The 21,159-nt window shown below is 47.5% G+C and overlaps 1 protein-coding gene across 1 annotated transcript in view; it reads right to left on the reverse strand.

Moving 5' to 3' along the window:
* PSEN1 (presenilin 1) overlaps positions 1 to 21,159 on the reverse strand; it is a 159,687-nt gene that overhangs the window by 78,536 nt on the left and 59,992 nt on the right. The window contains exons 5-6 of the mRNA XM_069208931.1: positions 15,846 to 15,913; positions 14,061 to 14,281 (exon numbers count right to left, since the gene is read on the reverse strand). Coding sequence (XP_069065032.1) covers positions 14,061 to 14,281; positions 15,846 to 15,913 — 289 coding nt within the window. The remainder of the gene's footprint in view (positions 1 to 14,060; positions 14,282 to 15,845; positions 15,914 to 21,159) is intronic.

The raw sequence follows: 21,159 nt of genomic DNA on the forward strand, positions 1-21,159 counted from the left end.
CAGAGTCCAAGGGTTCCCCTTAGAGGTAAAATAGTGGTAAAAAGAGATAATACTAATGCTCTATTTTGTGGTAGTGTGGTCGAGCAGTAGGCTTATCCAAGGAGTAGTGTTAAGCATTTGTTGTACATACACATAGACAATAAATGAGGTACACACACACTCAGAGACTAATCCAGCCAATAGGTTTTGTATAGAAAACTATCTTTTCTTAGTTTATTTTAAGAACCACAGGTTCAAATTTAACATGTAATATCTTGTTTGAAAGGTATTGCAGGTAAGTACATTAGGAACTTTGAATCATTTCAATTGCATGTATACTTTTCAAGTTATTCACAAATAGCTATCTTAAAAGTGGACACAGTGCAATTTTCACAGTTCCTGGGGGAGGTAAGTTTTTGTTAGTTTTACCAGGTAAGTAAGACACTTACAGGGTTCAGTTCTTGGTCCAAGGTAGCCCACTGTTGGGGGTTCAGAGCAACCCCAAAGTTCCCACACAAGCAGCTCAGGGCCGGTCAGGTGCAGAGTTCAAAGTGGTGCCCAAAACGCATAGGCTTCAATGGAGAGAAGGGGGTGCCCCGGTTCCAGTCTGCCAGCAGGTAAGTACCCGCGTCTTCGGAGGGCAGACCAGGGGGGGTTTTGTAGGGCACCGGGGGGGACACAAGCCCACACAGAAATTTCACCCTCAGCGGCGCGGGGGCGGCCGGGTGCAGTGTTAGAACAAGCGTCGGGTTCGCAATGGAAGTCAATGAGAGATCAAGGGATCTCTTCAGCGCTGCAGGCAGGCAAGGGGGGGCTTCCTCGGGGAAACCTCCACTTGGGCAAGGGAGAGGGACTCCTGGGGGTCACTTCTGCAGTGAAAGTCCGGTCCTTCAGGTCCTGGGGGCTGCGGGTGCAGGGTCTTTTCCAGGCGTCGGGACTTAGGTTTCAGAGAGTCGCGGTCAGGGGAAGCCTCGGGATTCCCTCTGCAGGTGGCGCTGTGGGGGCTCAGGGGGGACAGGTTTTGGTACTCACAGTCGTAGAGTAGTCCGGGGGTCCTCCCTGAGGTGTTGGTTCTCCACCAGCCGAGTCGGGGTCGCCGGGTGCAGTGTTGCAAGTCTCACGCTTCTTGCGGGGAGATTGCAGGGTTCTTTAAAGCTGCTCCTTTGGATAAAGTTGCAGTCTTTTTGGAGCAGGTCCGCTGTCCTCGGGAGTTTCTTGTCGTCGTCGAAGCAGGGCAGTCCTCAGAGGACTCAGAGGTCGCTGGTCCCTTTGGAAGGCGTCGCTGGAGCAGAGTTCTTTGGAAGGCAGGAGACAGGCCGGTGAGTTTCTGGAGCCAAGGCAGTTGTTGTCTTCTGGTCTTCCTCTGCAGGGGTTTTCAGCTAGGCAGTCCTTCTTCTTGTTGTTGCAGGAATCTAATTTTCTAGGGTTCAGGGTAGCCCTTAAATACTAAATTTAAGGGCGTGTTTAGGTCTGGGGGGTTAGTAGCCAATGGCTACTAGCCCTGAGGGTGGGTACACCCTCTTTGTGCCTCCTCCCAAGGGGAGGGGGTCACAATCCTAACCCTATTGGGGGAATCCTCCATCTGCAAGATGGAGGATTTCTAAAAGTTAGAGTCACCTCAGCTCAGGACACCTTAGGGGCTGTCCTGACTGGCCAGTGACTCCTCCTTGTTGCTTTCTTTGTTCCCTCCAACCTTGCCGCCAAAAGTGGGGGCCGTGGCCGGAGGGGGCGGGCAACTCCACTAAGCTGGAGTGCCCTGCTGGGCTGTGACAAAGGGGTGAGCCTTTGAGGCTCACCGCCAGGTGTTACAGCTCCTGCCTGGGGGAGGTGTTAGCATCTCCACCCAGTGCAGGCTTTGTTACTGGCCTCAGAGTGACAAAGGCACTCTCCCCATGGGGCCAGCAACATGTCTCTACTGTGGCAGGCTGCTGGAACTAGTCAGCCTACACAGACAGTCGGTTAAGTTTCAGGGGGCACCTCTAAGGTGCCCTCTGGGGTTTATTTTGCAATAAAATGTACACTGGCATCAGTGTGCATTTATTGTGCTGAGAAGTTTGATACCAAACTTCCCAGTTTTCAGTGTAGCCATTATGGTGCTGTGGAGTTCGTGTTTGACAAACTCCCAGACCATATACTCTTATGGCTACCCTGCACTTACAATGTCTAAGGTTTTGTTTAGACACTGTAGGGGTACCATGCTCATGCACTGGTACCCTCACCTATGGTATAGTGCACCCTGCCTTAGGGCTGTAAGGCCTGCTAGAGGGGTGACTGACCTATACTTGCATAGGCAGTGAGAGGCTGGCATGGCACCCTGAGGGGAGTGCCATGTCGACGTACTCGTTTTGTTCTCACTAGCACACACAAGCTGGCAAGCAGTGTGTCTGTGCTGAGTGAGAGGTCTCCAGGGTGGCATAAGACATGCTGCAGCCCTTAGAGACCTTCCTTGGCATCAGGGCCCTTGGTACTAGAAGTACCAGTTACAAGGGACTTATCTGGATGCCAGGGTCTGCCAATTGTGGATACAAAAGTACAGGTTAGGGAAAGAACACTGGTGCTGGGGCCTGGTTAGCAGGCCTCAGCACACTTTCAATTGTAAACATAGCATCAGCAAAGGCAAAAAGTCAGGGGGCAACCGTGCCAAGGAGGCATTTCCTTACACTGCCCATGAGCCTTCAGGGCAGAAATGTGAAAATAGTTGCACTGCAGGTTCACATCTCTCTCCAGTCTCCTGGATCCAAGGCAGAACCTAGGCTAGCATGAGCATCTTGAGCTTGTCCTTTCGCAGGAAGGCGATGAGGGTGAAGATTCAAAATAGGATGAAGGCCTACGTCTTTCTTCGGCACAAGGAAGTAGCTGGATTCACATCCAGCCCCCAGTGCTGAGGCAGGTGCCCTCTCTATGGCTCCTTTGGAGAGAACAACTTGCCCCTCCTGGTAGAAAATGGACAAGAGGGCCAGAATCTGGCTCTGCCCACATGCCCAACAGCGTATCAGTGAGAGAATCATTAAAAGGCAGAAGAGGTTAAGTTAGTGCCTGGCTGAAGGACCTGAGAAAGAACATTCGTTTTTAACTCCATAGTGGGGAGGTCAAGGACAAGGACATCTGCAGTTCTCACTATGAGTGTTTCCTCAGTTGGCAGTAGAGGCAACAACAGGAAGACATACAGGAGTTCAGAGTTCCACACAAGGCGGAACATGTCTTCTAGTGAGAGATGTCTTGGAAACTCCAACGAGCAGAACTGCTGACTTGCATTCTCAGAGATGGAGAATAGCTTGAGCCAAAGTTCTCTTCATTCACGGAAGAGACTGTGCAAAACCTCTGGATGCAAATGCCATTTGTTATCCACTTGGCGTTGATGACAGTTTGTCTGTCATGGCATTCAAGGATCCTGCCAGGGGGCTCGCCACCATGAAATGTCATTGATGGTCCAGCCATCTGCAGAGGTACAGGGACTCCTGGCACAGGGCCCATGTCCTCACCTACCCTGTTTGCTGAAGTGCCACATGGCAGTGATGTTGTCTTGAAGCACCAGTGCTAGCCTCCCCTTGATGGATGGAAAGAAGGCTTTTAACTCCAAGTAGATTGCCCTGAGCTCCAGAAGGCGGATATGAAGCCAGGACTCTGCTCGAGACCAGAGGCTTCTGATCTCTCACAGGTGGCCACCACGCCCCAGGAGTGATGCATCGGTCAAACATGTCAGCTCAGAGTGGGGTAGGGAGAGGGGTCTGTCGCTGACACAATCGCAGTCCAGTAGGGACCACTTCAGATCTTTTGCGGCCTCCACCGAATCCGGATGTAATCAGAGAGGTCTCCTTAATGTTGGACCCACTGGGACTTCGATCTCACTGCAGAGCAGACATATGCCATCTGGTGTGCTTAACCAGTAGACGGCAAGAGGCCATCAATTCGAACAACCTTAGAGCCAACCTCACTGAAATTAAGGGCAGAGGACAAAAGATCGGAGCCTAGCCTGAAAGTCCTGGACTCTCTGGGGAAAAGGAACAAAACCAAACAGTGTCTAGAATGGCTTCAATGATGGGGAGCATCTGAGAAGGAGTTAGTTGTGACTTTGACAAATTGACAGTGAGCCTCGACCATGACAGGAGTTTGCAGTATTGTGCAGGTGGTTGAGAATACCTCAACAAACTACTCTCCTTCTACACCCGACCCGGCATCTCCATTCCGGTGACCTCGCCCTCGGAACCGTCCCACGCGTCCACAGAACTACAACAGGCGGTAGATCATTTTCACACCTTGCCGCCAAAACGTGGAACACTCTTCCCACACACCTGCGCCAGGCCAAAGACCTCCTTACCTTCAGGTAACTTCTCAAGACCTGGCTGTTCGAGGAGTAGCTGCACCTCCCCCCCCACCTCCTCCCCTCATCAGCACCTTGAGACCCTCATGGGTGAGTAGTGCGCTTTACAAATCCCTGATTGATTGATTGGGTGAGCCTGCCTTCAACAGCCAGTTGTTGAAGTAGGGGAAGACTGGAACCCCTTCAACAACTGAGGGGCACTGGTGAGACTAAAGAGGAGCATGGGGAACTGAAAACAATGAACCGTTGGTAGCACTGATGGGCCTGCAGGACGAGGATATGGAAATAGGTGTGCTGCAGATTCAATGCTACTATTCTGAATTTGTTCTTCCAGCAGAAGGAGTTGAGCGTGCGCAACAATGAAGGACTTCGTCCTTCTTTGAGAGGGCTTCTACGATGAAGGCCTTCATCCTTCTTTGGCTCCAGGAATAACAACCATGACCGACTTCTGGTGCAGGCACTCCCCCTCTCGATAGCCTCTTTGGTCAAAAGGGCTTGCACGTCCTGCCATAAGATAGATAAGATAGATGGCCCTCAATCAGTCGGTCTGGGGCTGGTAGAAAGTACAGTGGGAGTGGCTATGGAGGCTAAGGTATATCCCTTCTGGACAATCTGTAGGACTCGCCTGTTTGATGGTATGGCCTGCCAACCTGACAATCTTTGGATCTTGCCTCCAACCAGGTTGCTGTCCTCCACTTAGGGCATGCTAAAGGGGTATGGCAGGTGGGTCAGTGACAGGGACAGCAGGCTGACTGGCTCGCTGATCCTGATAAAGGATTTCGTGGGTGTCAAGATCTCTGATGTGAAATTGCTGGGCACATACCAAACACCATAAGTTTCATCGGAGTCATTATGTAGCTGGGAAACTCGTTTTGACCAGTGCCCAGTACATACCTTAAGATGGCTTCCCCGTTCCTTTGTAATGTCTAAGAACTAAATTAGACATCACAGGGGCATATCTGCTCATGCAGATATTTCCTCAATTGAAGTATAATGCACTCTGCCTTAGGGCTTTAGGGCCTGCTCGAAGGGTGACTTGTATACATTGCATATATTGTCAGCAGGCATGGCACACCGGATGTGTGCCATGCCATGTTTTCACTTTGGTCTGCTCCATGTCATGCAGCCTGCCATGGCAGTCTGCATGAGTGTGATGAGAGGTCCCTTAAGGTGGCACAATACATTCTGCAGCCCTTAGGGACCCTTAGTACCCATGCCCTAGGTCCCAGGTGTACCATTTACTAGGGACTTACAAAGGTGCTAAAGGTATTGCCCATTGGGGTACAATTGCACAGTTTTAGGGAAAGAGGTCTTGCACTGGGGACCTAGTTAGCAGGAACCCAGTGCACTCCTGTAACAATTCCATCATACCAGGCAAAAAGCTGGGGTAACCATGTCAAAAAAGGCACTTTCTACAGATCTTACTTTCTGACTTGGTTTTATGTATGGAGCACAAAATCCTCCAGCGAAGAAGCCTCCTCTCCCCCGACTGCCCTGGAGGTTTTGGAGCTCCAAAAAGGCCCTAGTTTTCAGAGTTTTTGGAGCTGCTCCTTTGGGTCACTCCTGCAGAGGTCACCAGCAAGGTCCAGCTGGTACCAGTAAACTGTTCACTTCAGGAAAAACGGCTTCTCGTAGCTTGTTTTGTCCCTGTAGCCGTGCAGGGGGTCAAGCCAACTCACCCTTTGGAGTCCACTTTTTTTGTCCATGTCCAAGAGGGAGTAGATCCTGTCCTTCAAGGCTCCTCTCAGGTCAGAGACAGCAAGTTTAATCATTTTCTGATCTTCCACAGGTCCAAAGAGTGTTCTGACGAGGATGCCCTGGGATGCCACATTTATGGTTGGCACTAGATAATGGGTGGGCGTGATTTCTGGCCCCTGCCTCACCAGTGGGTTAGAAGTTCCTGGGGGCAAACCTACCCACTTGTTTAGAAGCTCCGGTTCGCCCTCCTGCACACAACCTAGAGGGCCCTTCCCTCATAAAATCCAAGATGGAGAAATCCTTTTTCCAGTGTGCAGAGCTTGTGTGTCCACCTAGGGGTGTGACCAGGAAATGAGAATATCCCTCCCTGTGTACACTCCAAACCAGTTCTGGGGGTAGCTTCCCTTCACCTGGGTTCAGAGCCACCTTGGCTAGTAAGGGTGGGCATTGGGGACAAAGGCTTTCCGTTCTTCTGATATCTCTGTGCACTAAACTAGAAAAGGACAGGTCTCCCCCTCTGACCCTTTCAAGTTAAATTAGTTCTGGGACCCACCCCAAAAGTCCTGCCTTTGCTAATAGGGATGAAATGCTCCACACCTAAACCATCCTGTCACCAGGTCTAAGCCACTGTTCTGTTCTGGGAACAGTTTCACACCTCATTATGGTCAAGCACTGGTTGGTAATGCTAATTAGCCTACAGGAACTTCAGTCAGGGAAAAGGTACATTTCTAAAAGTTACTATCCCTAAATATTCAGTACAAATCTAACTTCACCAATGAGATAGATTGTTAATAAATATGAACATTAATCTTCTTCTTTTGAAAGGATACAGCTAAAAGTGTTAAAGATTAAAGTTTATAATCTGTACTTTGATAATTTCTCAGATCCAGTTATAGCCCTGCCCATGGAAAATAGCCTTTTAATGCTTGCCAATAGAACAGGGGTCTCTAACCTTTTTTGTAACTGGAGCTACTTATGCTCAATAACAAATACACCAAATTACAAATACTTTAGTGTGGCAACAGAAGTCATGTAAGACAAGAGTGCATTAGTGGCCACTAAATAAAACATTATCAGCCGTGATCATCTCAGGCACAAGGTTGACATCAGTAACATGAAAAAGTCAACTCTGTGGATGGTACTAAAGGTGCTGCATTCCAGACATGTCATTTAACTTATACACCCTATATGTATTTCCAACACCATATACTGGGGATTTCTAGGCAAGCTGAACATGCGGTAAGCAAATTTAACCATGTTAAAAGGGGGAGCATAGGCACTGTACGCAGGTTTAGCAGGGGTAAAGAGCATAGAGTTCAAAAACCAACAAAAATAGGGTCAAGAAAAAAATGGAAATATCTGGAGTAACCTAGCTGAAAAGGCAGATTTGCTACAATAAAACTGTCTTGAAACAAAGAACAATCCAGAAAGTAAAGCGCTAATATTGGACAGGGACTTGCTATTTATTGGTCAGCAGCGAAATAATGTTAAAAACAAACATTGGCAAAGCCAATAGGTTTCGCCTATACAAGAGCTATTGGCTATGGCAATGGGTTTTGCAATGGGTTTTGCCATGCTGTACACCAGTGTGGCTGCTGTTCAGCATGGCTAAAAGTTAGGGGTGTGATGTGTCAGAGTGGAGTTGGGGAGTAAAGCATTTTGGAGCAGAGTTCAGTGGAAGAGAGTTTTGTTGGGGGGGTGGAATAGAGTGGAGTGGGTTGGAGTGGGGTGGATTGAGTAGAGTAGGGTGGATTGGGGTAGACTGAGTGGAGTGGGTTGGATGGGATTGGTGTGGGGTAGATTGGTGTGGGGTGGACTGGCATGGACTGAAATGGGGTGAGGTGGATTTGAGTGGGGTGGATTGGAGTGATCGGGCTGGGGTGGATTAGACTGGACTGGAGTGGGGTGGATTGGATGGACTGGATTTGCTGGATTAGAGAGGGGTGGATTGGAGTGAAATGGGATGCTTTGGAGTGGGTGGGCTGGTTGGAGTGGGGTGAACTGGGGTGGATTGGAGTAGAGTGTGGTGGAATGGAGTGAGTGGGATGGAGAGGGGTGGATTGGAGTTAAGTCGGGTGGACTGAAATGGGGTGGGGTGGAATGAATTAGGGTGTGGTGGGCTGCAGGGGGATGGATTGGGGTGGGGTGCACTGTATTGGGCGTGGTGGATTTGAGTGGGGTGGATTGCACTGGGTTGGGGTGGTTTGGAGTGGGGTGGATGGTGTGTTGCAGTGTGGTGGACTGATCTGGGATTGGATTGGGGTGGACTGAACTGGGATTGGATTGGTGTGGGGTGGACTGGATTGAGGGGACTGGATTGCAGTGGACAGAACTGGGATGGGGAGGATTGGACTGGGGTAGAGTGGGATGGACTGGAGTAGAGTGGGATGGATTGGAGTAGTGTGGGATGGATTGGAGTGGGGTAGAGTGGAGTGAACTGGGGTAGAGTGAACTGGGGTAGAGTGGAGTGAACTGGGGTAGAGTGGAGTGAACTGGGGTAGAGTGGAGTGAAGTGACGTAGGGTGGACTGGAGGAGATGGACTAGATTGAGGTGAGGTGGACTAGTGTGGGGTGAACTGGATCGGAGTGGGGTGGATTGGATTGGAGTGACGTTGATTGGATTGAGTGTGGTGGATTGGATTGAGGTGGACTGGATAGGGGTGGGGTGGACTGAATTGGAATGGAGTGGGTTGCTGTGGATTGTATTGGGTGAGTTGGATTTGAGTGGGGTTGATTGCATTGAGGTGGGGTGGATTGGAGGGGGGTGGGGTGGATGGATTGTGTTGGTGTGGTGGACTGAACTGGGATGGGGTGGAATGGATTAGGGTGGGGTGCATTGGATTTGGGGGGACTGCAGTGGGGTGGATTGGAGTGGGCTGGATTGGAATGGAGTGGGGTGGATTGAAATGGAGTGGGGTGGATTGGATTGAGTGGGGTGGATTGGATTGAGTGGGGTGGATTGGATTGGTGTGGGATAGATTGATTGGAGAGGGATGGACTGGATTGGAGAGGGATGGACTGGATTGGAGTGGGGTTGATAAAAGTGGACTGTATTGGAGTAGGATGGACTGGGGTGGTGTGGGTAGACTGGAATGGAGCGAGGTGGACTGGGTAGTGGTGGACTTGATTGGAATGGATTGTATTGGACTGGGGTGGGTTGGATTGGACTGGGGTGGGATGGGGTTGGGTGTGTTGGATTTGAGTGGGGTGGACTGCACAGGGTTGGGGTGGATTGCACTGGGGTAGAGGGGGATGGATTGGAGTAGAGGGGGATGGATTGGAGTAGAGTGGGGTGGATTGGAGTAGAGTGGGGTGGAGTGAAATGAGGTGGGGTGGATTGGGGTGGAGTGAAATGGGGGTGGGTGGGTGGGGTGGGCTGGAGGGGGTGGACTAGATTGAGCTGAGGTGAATTGGTGTGGGGTGAACTGGAGTGGATTAGATTGGATTGCGTGGGGTGGATTGGATTGGGGGACTGGATTGCAAAGGGGTGGATTGGAGTGGGGTAGGCTGGATGGACTGGGGTAGAGTGGGATGGATTGGAGTGGGGTAGAGTGGAGTGAAATGAGGTGGGGTGGAGTGGGCTGGAGGGGGTGGACTAGATTGAGCTGAGGTGAATTGGTGTGGGGTGGATTGGAGTGGGGTGGAGTAGATTGGATTGCGTGGGGTGGATTGGATTGGGGGACTGGATTGCAAAGGTGTGGATTGGAGTGGGGTAGGCAGAGTGGATTGGACTAAAGTGCAGTGGACTGAACTGATGGGGAGGATTGGACTGGGGTAGAGTGGGATGGATTGGAGTGGGGTAGAGTGGAGTGAAATGGGGTGGAGTGGGCTGGAGGGGGTGGACTGGACTGAGGTGAGGTGGATTGGAGTGAGGTGGATTGATTGGAGTGAGGTGGACTGGATTGAGTGTGGTGGATTGGATTGAGGTGGATTGGATAGGGTGGGGTGAGTGAATTGGAATGGAGTGGATTGTATTGAAGTGGAGAGGGTTTGATGTAATGGATTTGAGTGGAGTCGATTGCACTGAGGTGGGGTGGACTGAACTGGGGTGGAGTGTACTGCAGTGAGATGGATTGGATTGGGGTGGATTGGATTGGATTAGGGTGGACTGGATTGGTGTGAAGTGGATTAGATTGAGTCAGATGGATTGGATTGGTGTGGGGTAGATTGATTGGAGAGGGATGGAGTCGATTGGAGTGGGGTAGATTTATGTGGACTGGAGTGGGATGGCTTGGACTTGAGTAGGGTGGACTGGATTGGACTGGAGTGGGATGGATAAAAGTGGATTGTTTTGGAGTGGGATGGATTGGGGTGGAGTGGGTGCATTGGGTAGCAGTGGACTTGATTGCAATGGATTGGAGTGGGGTGGGATGGGTTGGACTGGACTCGTGGGGTGGGTTGGATTGGGGTGGCGTGGATCAGAATGGAATGGGGTGGGCTGGTCTGAAGTGGGGTTGGATTGGACTGGAATAGATTGGGGTGGATGGGGTGGATTGGACTGGGGCGAGGAAGATTGGACTGGGATAAACTTGGGTGGATTGGACTGGGGTGCATTGGATTGTGTGGGGTGGACTGGATTGTAGTAGGGTGGACGAGTGGGATGGGGTAGATTGGATTGTGGTGGATTGGACTGCGGTGAGGGGGATTGGATTTGAGTGGGGAAAAATGGAGTGGCGCAAAATGTTTTGGATTTCACTGGGTTGTTTTTAGATTGGAGTGGGGCACAGCGGAGTGGGGAAGATGGAAATTGATTGTTTAAGGGCAGGTTGTTTTGGACTGGAGCGGGGCAGATTGTTCTGGACTGGAGTGGGGTGGATTGGAGTGGGACAGATTGTTTTGGATTGGAGTGGGGCAGATTGTTTTGGATTGGAGTGGGGCAGATTGGAGTGGGCAGACTTATTAGGGGGGAATGGAGTGGAGTGCAGTGGATTGGAATGAAGAGGGGTGAATTGGGTTGGTGTGGGGTGGTTTGGATGGGATTGGGGTGGATTGATGGGAGTGGGTAGATTGGGATGGAGTGGAGTGAACTGGGATGGAGTGGGGTGAATTGGGATAGAGTGGGGCATACTGTTTTGGATTGGAGTGGGGCATACTGTTTTGGATTGGAGTGGGACAAATTGCTTTGTACTGGAGTGGGGCAGACTGGAGTGGGGTGGACTGTAGTGGGGCAGATTGAAGTGGGGCAGATTGTTTTTGATTGGCGTGAGGCAGATTGTACTAGGGTAGATTAGAGTAGGGTGGATTAGAGTGAGGTGGACTGGGGTGGGTGGGGAGGATTGGGTAGGGGTGAGGTAGATTGGACTGGGCTGGATTGGATTGTGTAGGGTGGACTTTATTGTAGTGGGGTGGACTGGATTGTAGTGGAGTGGACTGGATTGCGTTAAGGTGGAATGGACTGGAGTGGGGCGAATTGAAGTGGAGCAGATTGTTTTGGGTTGGAGTGAGGCAGGTTGAAATAGACTGGAGCAGGACATGTTTTGGATTGAAGTGGGGCAGATTGTTTTGGATTGGAGTGGGACAGATTGTTTTGGGTTGGAGTAGGGAAGACTGGAGTGCAGCAGATTGTATTTAGTTGGAGTAGTGAAGACTGGAGTCGGGACGATTGTTTTAGATTGGAGTGGGGCAGACTGTACTAGGAAGGATTGGCGTGGGGTAGACTGGAATGGAGAGGGTGGACTGGATTGGGAGTGAGATGAATTGGAGTGGGGTGAATTGGGATGCAATGGACTGGATTGGAGTGGGGCATATTGTTTTAGATTGGAGTTAGACAGATTGGAGTGAGGCGGATTGGAGTGGGACAAATCGTTTTGGATTGAAGTAGGGCAGACTGAAGTGGGGTGGATTGGATTGGGGCAGACTGAAGTGGGGCGGATTGGATTGGGCAGATTGCGGATTTGTTTGAGTGGAGTGGGGCAAACTGGGGAGGGGAAGATTATACTAGGGTGGACGGGAGTGGGTTGGATTGGAGTGGGGTGAATTGGATTGTGAATGGATCAATGTTGATTGGGTTGGTGTGAGGTGGGTTTGATGGGAGTGGGATGGATTGGATCGGAGGGGGATGGATTTGAATGGGGTGAATTGGGGTGGTGTGGGGTGAGGGACTGAAGTGGGGCATACTGTTCTTGATTGGAGTGTTGCAGACTGGAGCAGATTGGAGTGGGACAGATCGTTGTGGATTGGAGTGGGGCAGATTGTTTTGTATTGGAGTGGGGCAGATTGGAGTGGGGCGGACTCGAGTGGGACAGATTTTTTTGGTTTGGAGTGGGGCATATTGTTTTGGATTAAAGTGGAGCAGACTTGAAATAGGCTGGTCAGAGTGGAGTAGAATGTTTAGGTTGGATTGGAGCAGACTGGAGTGGGATGGATGGGAGTGAGACATTACTTTGGATTAGAGTGGGGCATATTGTTTTGGACTGGAGTGAGTCAGGTTGTTTTGGATTGAAGTGGAGCGAATTGGAAAGGGGCAGATTAAATTGGGGTGGGTTTGGAGGATTGGAATGGGGTGAGGTGGAGTGGGGTAGACTGGTGTGGGGTGAAGTAGGATGGATTGGTGTGGGGTGGATTGGGGTGCACCGCACAATTGTGTTAAAGCATCATTTCAGAAATGACACATAATAAAGAAACAATGCGGCTTTGCAATACTTAGATCAAGATAATTGTCATCTTTTGAGAACAACGTCCACATGCATATACAAAATAGAACACGAGTGCAAAGTGAGAAGAGACAACTTGGCAAAATAAAAAAAAGTTAGCTCTAAAATCAAAAAACTTTCAATTGTGTTTGTCCTGTTGGGCACGTTTTTGCCAGTCACAAGCCTTCTGTCTGCAGGGCATAAGAAGTTAAAAAGAACCAAATAGTACCTCAATCACGTCGGGAGCATCGGACGGGCACTGATTAATTTGAATCAATCAGTGCGTGGTCCGTGCTGCCCACAGAGTAACAGAAATGATGGTTGCCCTGCAGTGACGAATTACGAGGCTGTGAAAAAGAGTGCTACGCAAGCCAAGTAATGGTAAGTGGCAGGCAGGCTCCAAGCCCCTTACTGTACACAACAGAGTCTCGCATGCAAGATAAATGCGCTAGCGCATGCACTCGCAGGCTGAAGCCTAACAACCCTTTCTATGAAAAAACTCTTTGTATGAAGATGTTATGAAAATGACTGTAGAGGAAGTAAGTGCTTCATGGATCTCACAGATATTAGTAAAGCAGACACTATATTTTCATTGGAAAATAGTCGAGATGTATTTTCCCTTTGTAAACTCTCTCAAGAAAGTCCAAGCAGTTCTCAAACTTGTAATCTCCAGACTCTATTTCTCCAACATCGACTTGGGTCTAGGATGCAATTTGATTTATCAAGTACACCTCATCTCGTCATATCCTTCGGTCAAACAGCAGCAATCGTATTTAGCCACCTCTGCTGCTGAAACATAAAATGGCATATTCTAAACAGGACGCTTTCCTACATACAATGCTACAAAGATGTGTGCCAAACCTTCCCGACAACATAGCACAGCACAGATCCTTAGTGCATTACTGAGCCATTCCTACCCTTTGATACCCAGAGAGAGCTTTAAACATTGGTCAAGAAATTACAAACCTGCCAGTAAGAATGAAATGTTTCAGTTGTTTCAGACCAAACTACTCACAAATCAAAAATGGTTATTTCAGCAATCACTACATAAGAACTGTATAGATATGCCTTATGCGTCCCGTTTTCCATGTCCACAGGTAACAAAGCAGATATCTGGGCACTGCTGTGTGGCAATTAGACCCAAAGCGTGTTGACTTAACTTCTTCGAAGCACAATTAGTAATGCAACTGGCTATGATGTAAATCTGAGTTTTAAAATGAATGTCGCTGAGCTGCCCACATACGCTAGAGGAATCGCATTCTGGAAATCAGAAGCAGGATATTTAGAATTTAGGAATTATATCACCAGCTCAAACAATGAAGTGACACACTGAAGAGAAGCATTTCAAAATCATGGCCCGTGCACCTGCATCTCAAGTACTTTGCTAGAAACATAATGCATTGGAAATAAGACTGAACCACGGCTCTTACCATATACTGAGATCACGGCCAGGATGAGCCAGGCGGTCCACTCAGGGAGATACTTGATGAAGACAAGGGCCATTAGGGCACTGATCATGATGAGATACGCTTGCTGAAGCCGGAGGGGCCCTTTCCAGTGAATGCAGATCATCCCAACCACACCAAAGTTCCAGATCATCAGGGCCAGCGTTATATAGTCCATGGCAACATTATATGTTTTCAGAACTTCACTAGAAAGAAAAAGAATCACACGAAGCGATGTAAACCAGGGGACAATCGCACTGCACTGGTATCTAAACAAGCTAGTTTCAACACAAGATGCATGTTTATGGGGAAGTGGGTGCCTTGTGCAAAGGCTTGCATTCCCTGCTCAGATGCTGATTTCATACCCATCTTGTATTTCAGCTACCTCGCCTTTGTTGCATGAGAAATAGGTCATAGGTAAGTTATTAAAATAGAAGAAACAGTTAACAACTTTCCAAATAAAACGTTAATTACATTTCTGCACAGGAGAGGAAGGGAGGCTCATGAGCCTTTGGGATCTGCCACAGTGCCAACTAAGTTTCAACAGCATTCATAACACCCCAGCATACCTACCCCTTCACTGGTCAGCCCAGGGTATGTTATCGCACTGTAAAGAGTCTTGATTCCACCTGAAAAAATAAAGGCTATTCCAAAAACACTTGAGGGTGGTCATAGCAGGGTTGGTGGGTCTCTTTGGTGGATATGTGAGTTGCTGTAGGCATACCAGCCTCACTAATGACTACAGCACATCTGCATGCATGGGCACTGCCTCACCCCTTAGGTCCATCGACTGTATTGCAATCTGATGGCTGAACAAGAGGAAAGGGGCAAAGAAAATGAGTGCCATCAATGGAAGGGAAGTAAATAGTTTTTAGATTTGATGATTTTATTCTTAATTCAGCTCTAGAGAGTTTACTGCAGATTTTCGCATCCACATCGTGCATTAAGTGTACAATAATTAGAAAGGTGAGTGCGTCACCTGTGTGGCACTTTGTAGATCACTCTTGCAGGCCGCCTTGTATGTAAACTTACATTTGGGGGCTCCCTGGAGTATCCTTTGCTACACACCTCTGGAGGTTTCGGGCACCTGTAAGTGGGGGTGCACTTTAAATGCATGTATGCTTTTGCATGCCACATGTTTTGGTCATTCTACTGCACATGTGCATGCAGGTGGTCGAGCAGCGCATGGGCGCATAGATAAGAAAACCGATTCTGGAGGGGATACACCTGACGTGGTGAGAAGTGTGACTTGTGGTGAAGCACGGTGCCAAGATGATGCCCTTTAGGCGAAGAGTTTAATAAGGTGTGCTGGGATCAGGTACCAGAGGAGAAGCGTCCACAGAAAGGTAGAGGGTAGAGGGACTGTTCTGGTGAGAGCTTGGCTCAAGAGCAACACTGTGCCATCTGTGCCACCCTTGGTGCTGGGCATACCATGGCCAGCATCTTCTGTTGTGTTATCTCCAACAGTACAGTTAGAAGGGGGATACAACACTTTGATAAAACTCCTTCACGAATAAAGTCTAATGATATTTTCATTTATTTTTAAGTCATGTGCCAAATTAGCAACAGCAGATTTTTTTTTAACCCGGGTACAGGTGCGTCATGCAAACCGCACAAACACTGAGGACACATCAGAAAGAACCCCATCCACACGGCATACATGTACCATACAACAGTGGAAAGGCATGGTTGCCTCCAACACAAAAAACACAGTATTAAAAGAAAACCCTTGGTGCACGCTTATAGAAGGGTTACACATCAGCAACTTACCCCAAATACATGAACGAGAAGAAAAACAGCAGCAGAAGAGAAGAGACAATGAGCCACCCGTGGATTACCTGCAATGAAAACGCGAAAACGTTACATTTCTACACGTCTTACTAAACAGAACACATGCACATAATAGCAAAAGATTTCCACTCCTTGAACCCTTGCTTTAAAGTGAGATTACAACCCAACGATGCGTGTGTTCTCTCACACGTACGGGTGGCTTTACAAACAAATATGATATTTGAAACAGAGTTCAAGAGCTGCAACTCTGCAAGGCATCTTGTATCTGGGCAGAGAGAATATTCAACGCCCCCCAAAGAAAAGGAGAAAACCCGATGCGCGCGAGGGACAGCTATTCTGCTTCCCAAAAACAAGTCCCCGCTTCAGGGGTTTAGTTTCTGACAATCAACAAAGAATGCGGAGCGGGCTGCTCCGACTTGGTGGCCCACGAGACATTCCCTTCCGATGACAGTCTAGCTAACATGTTGACGTGGGCATTTTTGCAAAAAATAAATTTACTGCAGTGATGGCTTACACTAAGAGGATGAGCGATGTGCCACTCAGTGCACAGAGGTGCGTCACCCAACCCCCTCATGGGCTTGGAGCACCTTGTGCTCAGCAGAAGAGCTTCCTTGGTTGCCATCTATGCACTACCCTGCAATCTAACCTTGGATCAGTCGTTTCAAATATGACAAACTTCACCTTACATTTGAGTGCTCCCTCGACCCCAAAATTAATAGATAGTATGTATGACTGGGCCAGTGAATTAATACTAAAACATCCATCCTTTTGGGGTCAATATTCTTTGTTGACCGAAATTTGTCTGTTGGGATAACTTGTCTTGGTTTCTTGAAGTGTATCGCCTTCTGATCTACACCAACTCATGCTGCAAACAGTGACATTTGCAATTAAACCTTGATTTGTTATATTTGTAAGCCTCTCTTCAGTCTTGTAAATGCCAAGCAACACATCGTATTGATTGGCATATTGCTATGTATTACATCTATTATATATCCGTAGAAGCAATTACATTTTGCAGTGTGTGCTCTGTAAGAAAAACAAAACCGCACTCCCTCATGAATTCATTGTCATAACATTGTCTGTATTGCTATAACCAGGCCTTCAAAGATGATCAAGTAGAAAGTGACCTGTTCTTCTAGTGTTCATCGCGTCTTCCTTTTACATACTCTCTCCGGACATGGTGATGGAGAGAAGGCTAACAGCTTAACAGAGCTGTTTGAATGAAACTTGGTTACCACTTTAGAAAGTAAAGATGATTCCAACCTTAAAGACACATTCTTTAAAGAGTGTCACATCCAACCACACTGCCTGTAATTCACTCACACTCAGCTGACGTAACGGCTGCAAGAAAAACAGTTTTGAGGAACACAGCTTTTAGGGTGAGATATGTAACATGAGTTCTGTGCAAAAGCTCACTTTGTGGAACCATCAACTAGGCCAGCAGTAAGATCAGTTGTAACATACAGGTAGGAGGGAACTTACCAACCAAACCCCTCAAAAACAGACACCACTAGACTAGAGAAGATGCATCAGGTTTCCTCTTAAAGATAACCATGTAGAGCCACCGGGCAGCAGAAGCTTACTACTGAAGGTGAAAGAGGAAGGAGATGGTTGCTCCATCTCAAGGCACCTCGCCTCACAGATCTCAGGACCTTTTGTTAGCTATAAGCAGCAGAGGAACGGAGTGGCAGCCGTCTCTCAAAGGCACCTCCTTACTGTCGCTCCATCAGTGTCGGGCCCTTCACTCACCGAGACAGCGAGGAAAGTGGGGGAGCAAGCCTTTTTCTTCAGAGCTTCTCAGTCCGGGCATCCTGTATTGTCGGTCTTAAGCTTGATCTGTACCTCAACAACACTGCTGTGTTGTTGCGGTACAGCTCAGCATATCCAAGGTCCAGCAGTGATGGTCAGTAAGAGCAGTGTGAGACTGGTCCATGCCAACCATAACCCCCCCAAACTCAATGACACTTTTCAGTCTTCCAACAATGTGGCAATCTGGCACCACCACCCATCTGCAACCCCCAGCTGTCTCTTCATTCACACCTGTGCACATTCACCGTCTGAACACGGAGGGGTGGGTATCTCAGTCTTGCCATATGATCAAGCAACTCCTGAGGTGACCCCCTACATCCTTATGAACCACTAAATTCAGTATAGCTCGCTCCATCTAAAAGGCCAATCTCTTCAAGCCATGTAAACATTCCACACAGAATGTATACCAGGATTCAGATATGCAGCAATAATATCACCAAACTGTGAAATTGCTCAGTTTCCCATACATTTGTTCAGCGAATTGTGCTCACAATGTGTCATACTTTTGGGATTGGACAGACTCTCCAGTAATACCCCATAGCATATTCTACCTCTTTAGTGGACAGCATTAGTAGCATTTCTGAATACAATGCCTTTCTGTCTGTGCATTCTGCTACAGAGGACAACCTGTAGACATTCTCCAGACTGGAATCAAATACCTTTTCCCAAGCCAACTTGCTCATGGTGACCATGTTCGTGCTACAGAAATACTATATGCATACATACATACAAAAGGCCAAACAGATTTTGAACCACGTAGACAAGGATTATCTTGGATAACATCAAAACTAGTTTGACACAAATGGAACCACCTATCTCCTGCCACTAGACCTCTCTTCTGCCTTTGATACTCTGCATCACCTTACATTACCAGAGATACTTGACAATGCAGCTACACAGGGCTCTCATCTTCACTGGACTGCCTAGACTGCAGACAGATCTCTTCCTTACTTCTCATCAGAGCCTTCCTCCTCCACCGCTGTTGCCTCACGTGTTTTTTTCACTGCCTCACTCCTTTTAAATAAGTCTTTTCTGGACCTCATTGCATTCTTGAACCTCACAAGCTACAACTACATCAATGACATGCACATCATCTCAAAAGCTTGAAAACCCTGCAGGTATTGACTTCTGTGCCATCACGCTTCAAGCTTTAGACCACCTCAAACTAAACTTCTCGAAACAAGAGATATTTACATTTAACATTCACCTCTAGGCACAATAACGTGATCCACCTCCAATTCCCACATGCCAAGTGAGAAATTCAGGAGTAACTAAGGAGGCAAAACTCAACTGTGTAGCAGAAGGGCAAATCAAGTGACAAAGGATCATTTTACGTCATACGATTCATAGATCGCATCTCACCTTACCCAGTTACCCCCTAAAGAGTACAGTCCACCATCACCTTTGTGTTTTTTGCTACTTGGTTATGCCAGTGGTCTTTTCTCCTGAGCCTCTATCTAAACGTTTCGGAGTTCCCAAATTACTTACTTGCAATAACTAACTATAACAGGTGAAATTCCATGGTTTTGTACATTTAAAATGTGAGCCTAACTATAATGTCCCTGTAACCTTTGTTTTTTTTCTGTGAATTTCTATGGTTTTTAAAATTCTATTTCCTAACTATAACGTCCCTGTAATATTTGTTTTTTCAGTGAATTTCTATGTTGTTCTTTTTAAAAAAAAAAACTTATAGTAATTTTTATTTCTATACGTAATATGCTGTACGAGTACACCTGTTACACCCACCGCCGCGTACAGCCTTGGGACGTGCTCGGCGGCAGTTAGCCAGAGAGTCTGGTCTGCAGCCAGGCCCTGAGGCCAACCCCCTATAAGCATTCAACCTTGCATGCAGGTAGGCAGACAACTCCTTAACGTGATTATCCAGAACCACATCTTGCTAGATCTCCAGTCATTAAAATGACTACATTTGGCTGGATGTCCCACTTTTAAAGTGAAATGCGTTGTGCACCGAGCTATCAACTGTAGCAGTCCAGTATTCCTTCAACATAACATTCACCCTACTGCCAAACGAGCCCCGCTAATCTGAACTGCCAAAATGCCTACCGTTCTTTCCTACAGAAAATTTTGCAGTGGTAGCATCTGTTTCTGCATCTAGACAGCCAAGCTCTTGAACATGATTCCTGCAACTATGAAAATATTTGATAATCACCTCAAATATTGTCCAGCTCTAAACCAGGCTATTCCCAATGTAATGATACCTATACGACAGATGATAAGTAAGAAAAAGTTCAGCACCTGATTGAATTACACTGCTTTCCGACGCATTTCTGCATCATCGCACGTGCACAACCTTGCTGCAATGTATTTGAAGTGTGTCAGACGACACCAATAGGAAAAATGTATCTAAATGCTTGTTCTACGCCGCCACTGTGGAAGCATTTCCACACCTTCTAATGTATAAGCGCCACATCATGCTTGCTGCAATATGTTTGGAGTGCGTCTCCAGATCATATGCACTACACACCTAATGCTTCCTATAAAGGCTACAAACTCACATTCCTCCATCCACACATCAAAAGGGATTCCCAGTTACTGCAGCACCACTATAGAACTTTGCAGTCTCAGAAGTGGATAGATGTCTGTATAAATCCAATAATGCAAAATAATGCACATCTTTTAATACCTCCAAAATGCAGAGACACAAAAGGACCCATCTGAAGTTATGTTAATGAGAGAATATACTCTGCCATGTTAGTGCCCCAACTTTAAATAATCAGTTACTGCATACATCTTTAAGTGTTATCGCCTTTTTGATGCCTTTGAATTTCATAGGCTGTGGTGCAAGATGTTTCTGGTAGCAAGCATCACAAGATCTAGAAGTCCGCTGGGGTGAGCTCTGAAGACTTTTGACTTAAGTTCACTGTTTCAGCATCGCAGAAGCTAGACTACATTGGATGTAGTGTAACCACTAAAACTGACCTCCAGGAGTGAGATCATGCTCAACTGTGAGGCTCCACAAGTAGCCAGATTTAGTGTCTAGAATAATGCCAGCAGAACAGAGACGTATCTTGAAAAGATTCCCAGAAGCAGTCCAAGAAATGGAGCCGGGTCAAAGGTTGCACTGTTGTGGCTGACACCTAAGAAATTACAGGTGGGGTTACAACTATTCAAGCAAACAAAGTCAAATACATGGAATGTGTAAAAGAAGGGGTAAGCATTAATAAGGACTGTGTACCTATGAAATTAATTCTATTGTATTTTCTTCATATGACCCTGAGTTTTCACTCTTCACAGATCTTTCAAATCCATGATTTTGAAACTGATGGCGTAAAACATTCCCCGGTTCATGCCAAGAACTCCAAGAGTAGCAGGAATATTTTATACAGTAACTGAACATGTGAAGGCATGTCTGTATGCGTATGATTAAAAATATACAGGTGCTGCTGGCACTTAGGATAATACATTTTTTGTTACTTAATCCAGCCAGCCTGTTCTAACATGTATAAATCCAGCCACCCAGGGC

The sequence above is a fragment of the Pleurodeles waltl genome, chromosome 9, assembly GCF_031143425.1.
Source record: "Pleurodeles waltl isolate 20211129_DDA chromosome 9, aPleWal1.hap1.20221129, whole genome shotgun sequence".
NCBI classification, from domain to species: Eukaryota; Metazoa; Chordata; class Amphibia; order Caudata; family Salamandridae; genus Pleurodeles; species Pleurodeles waltl.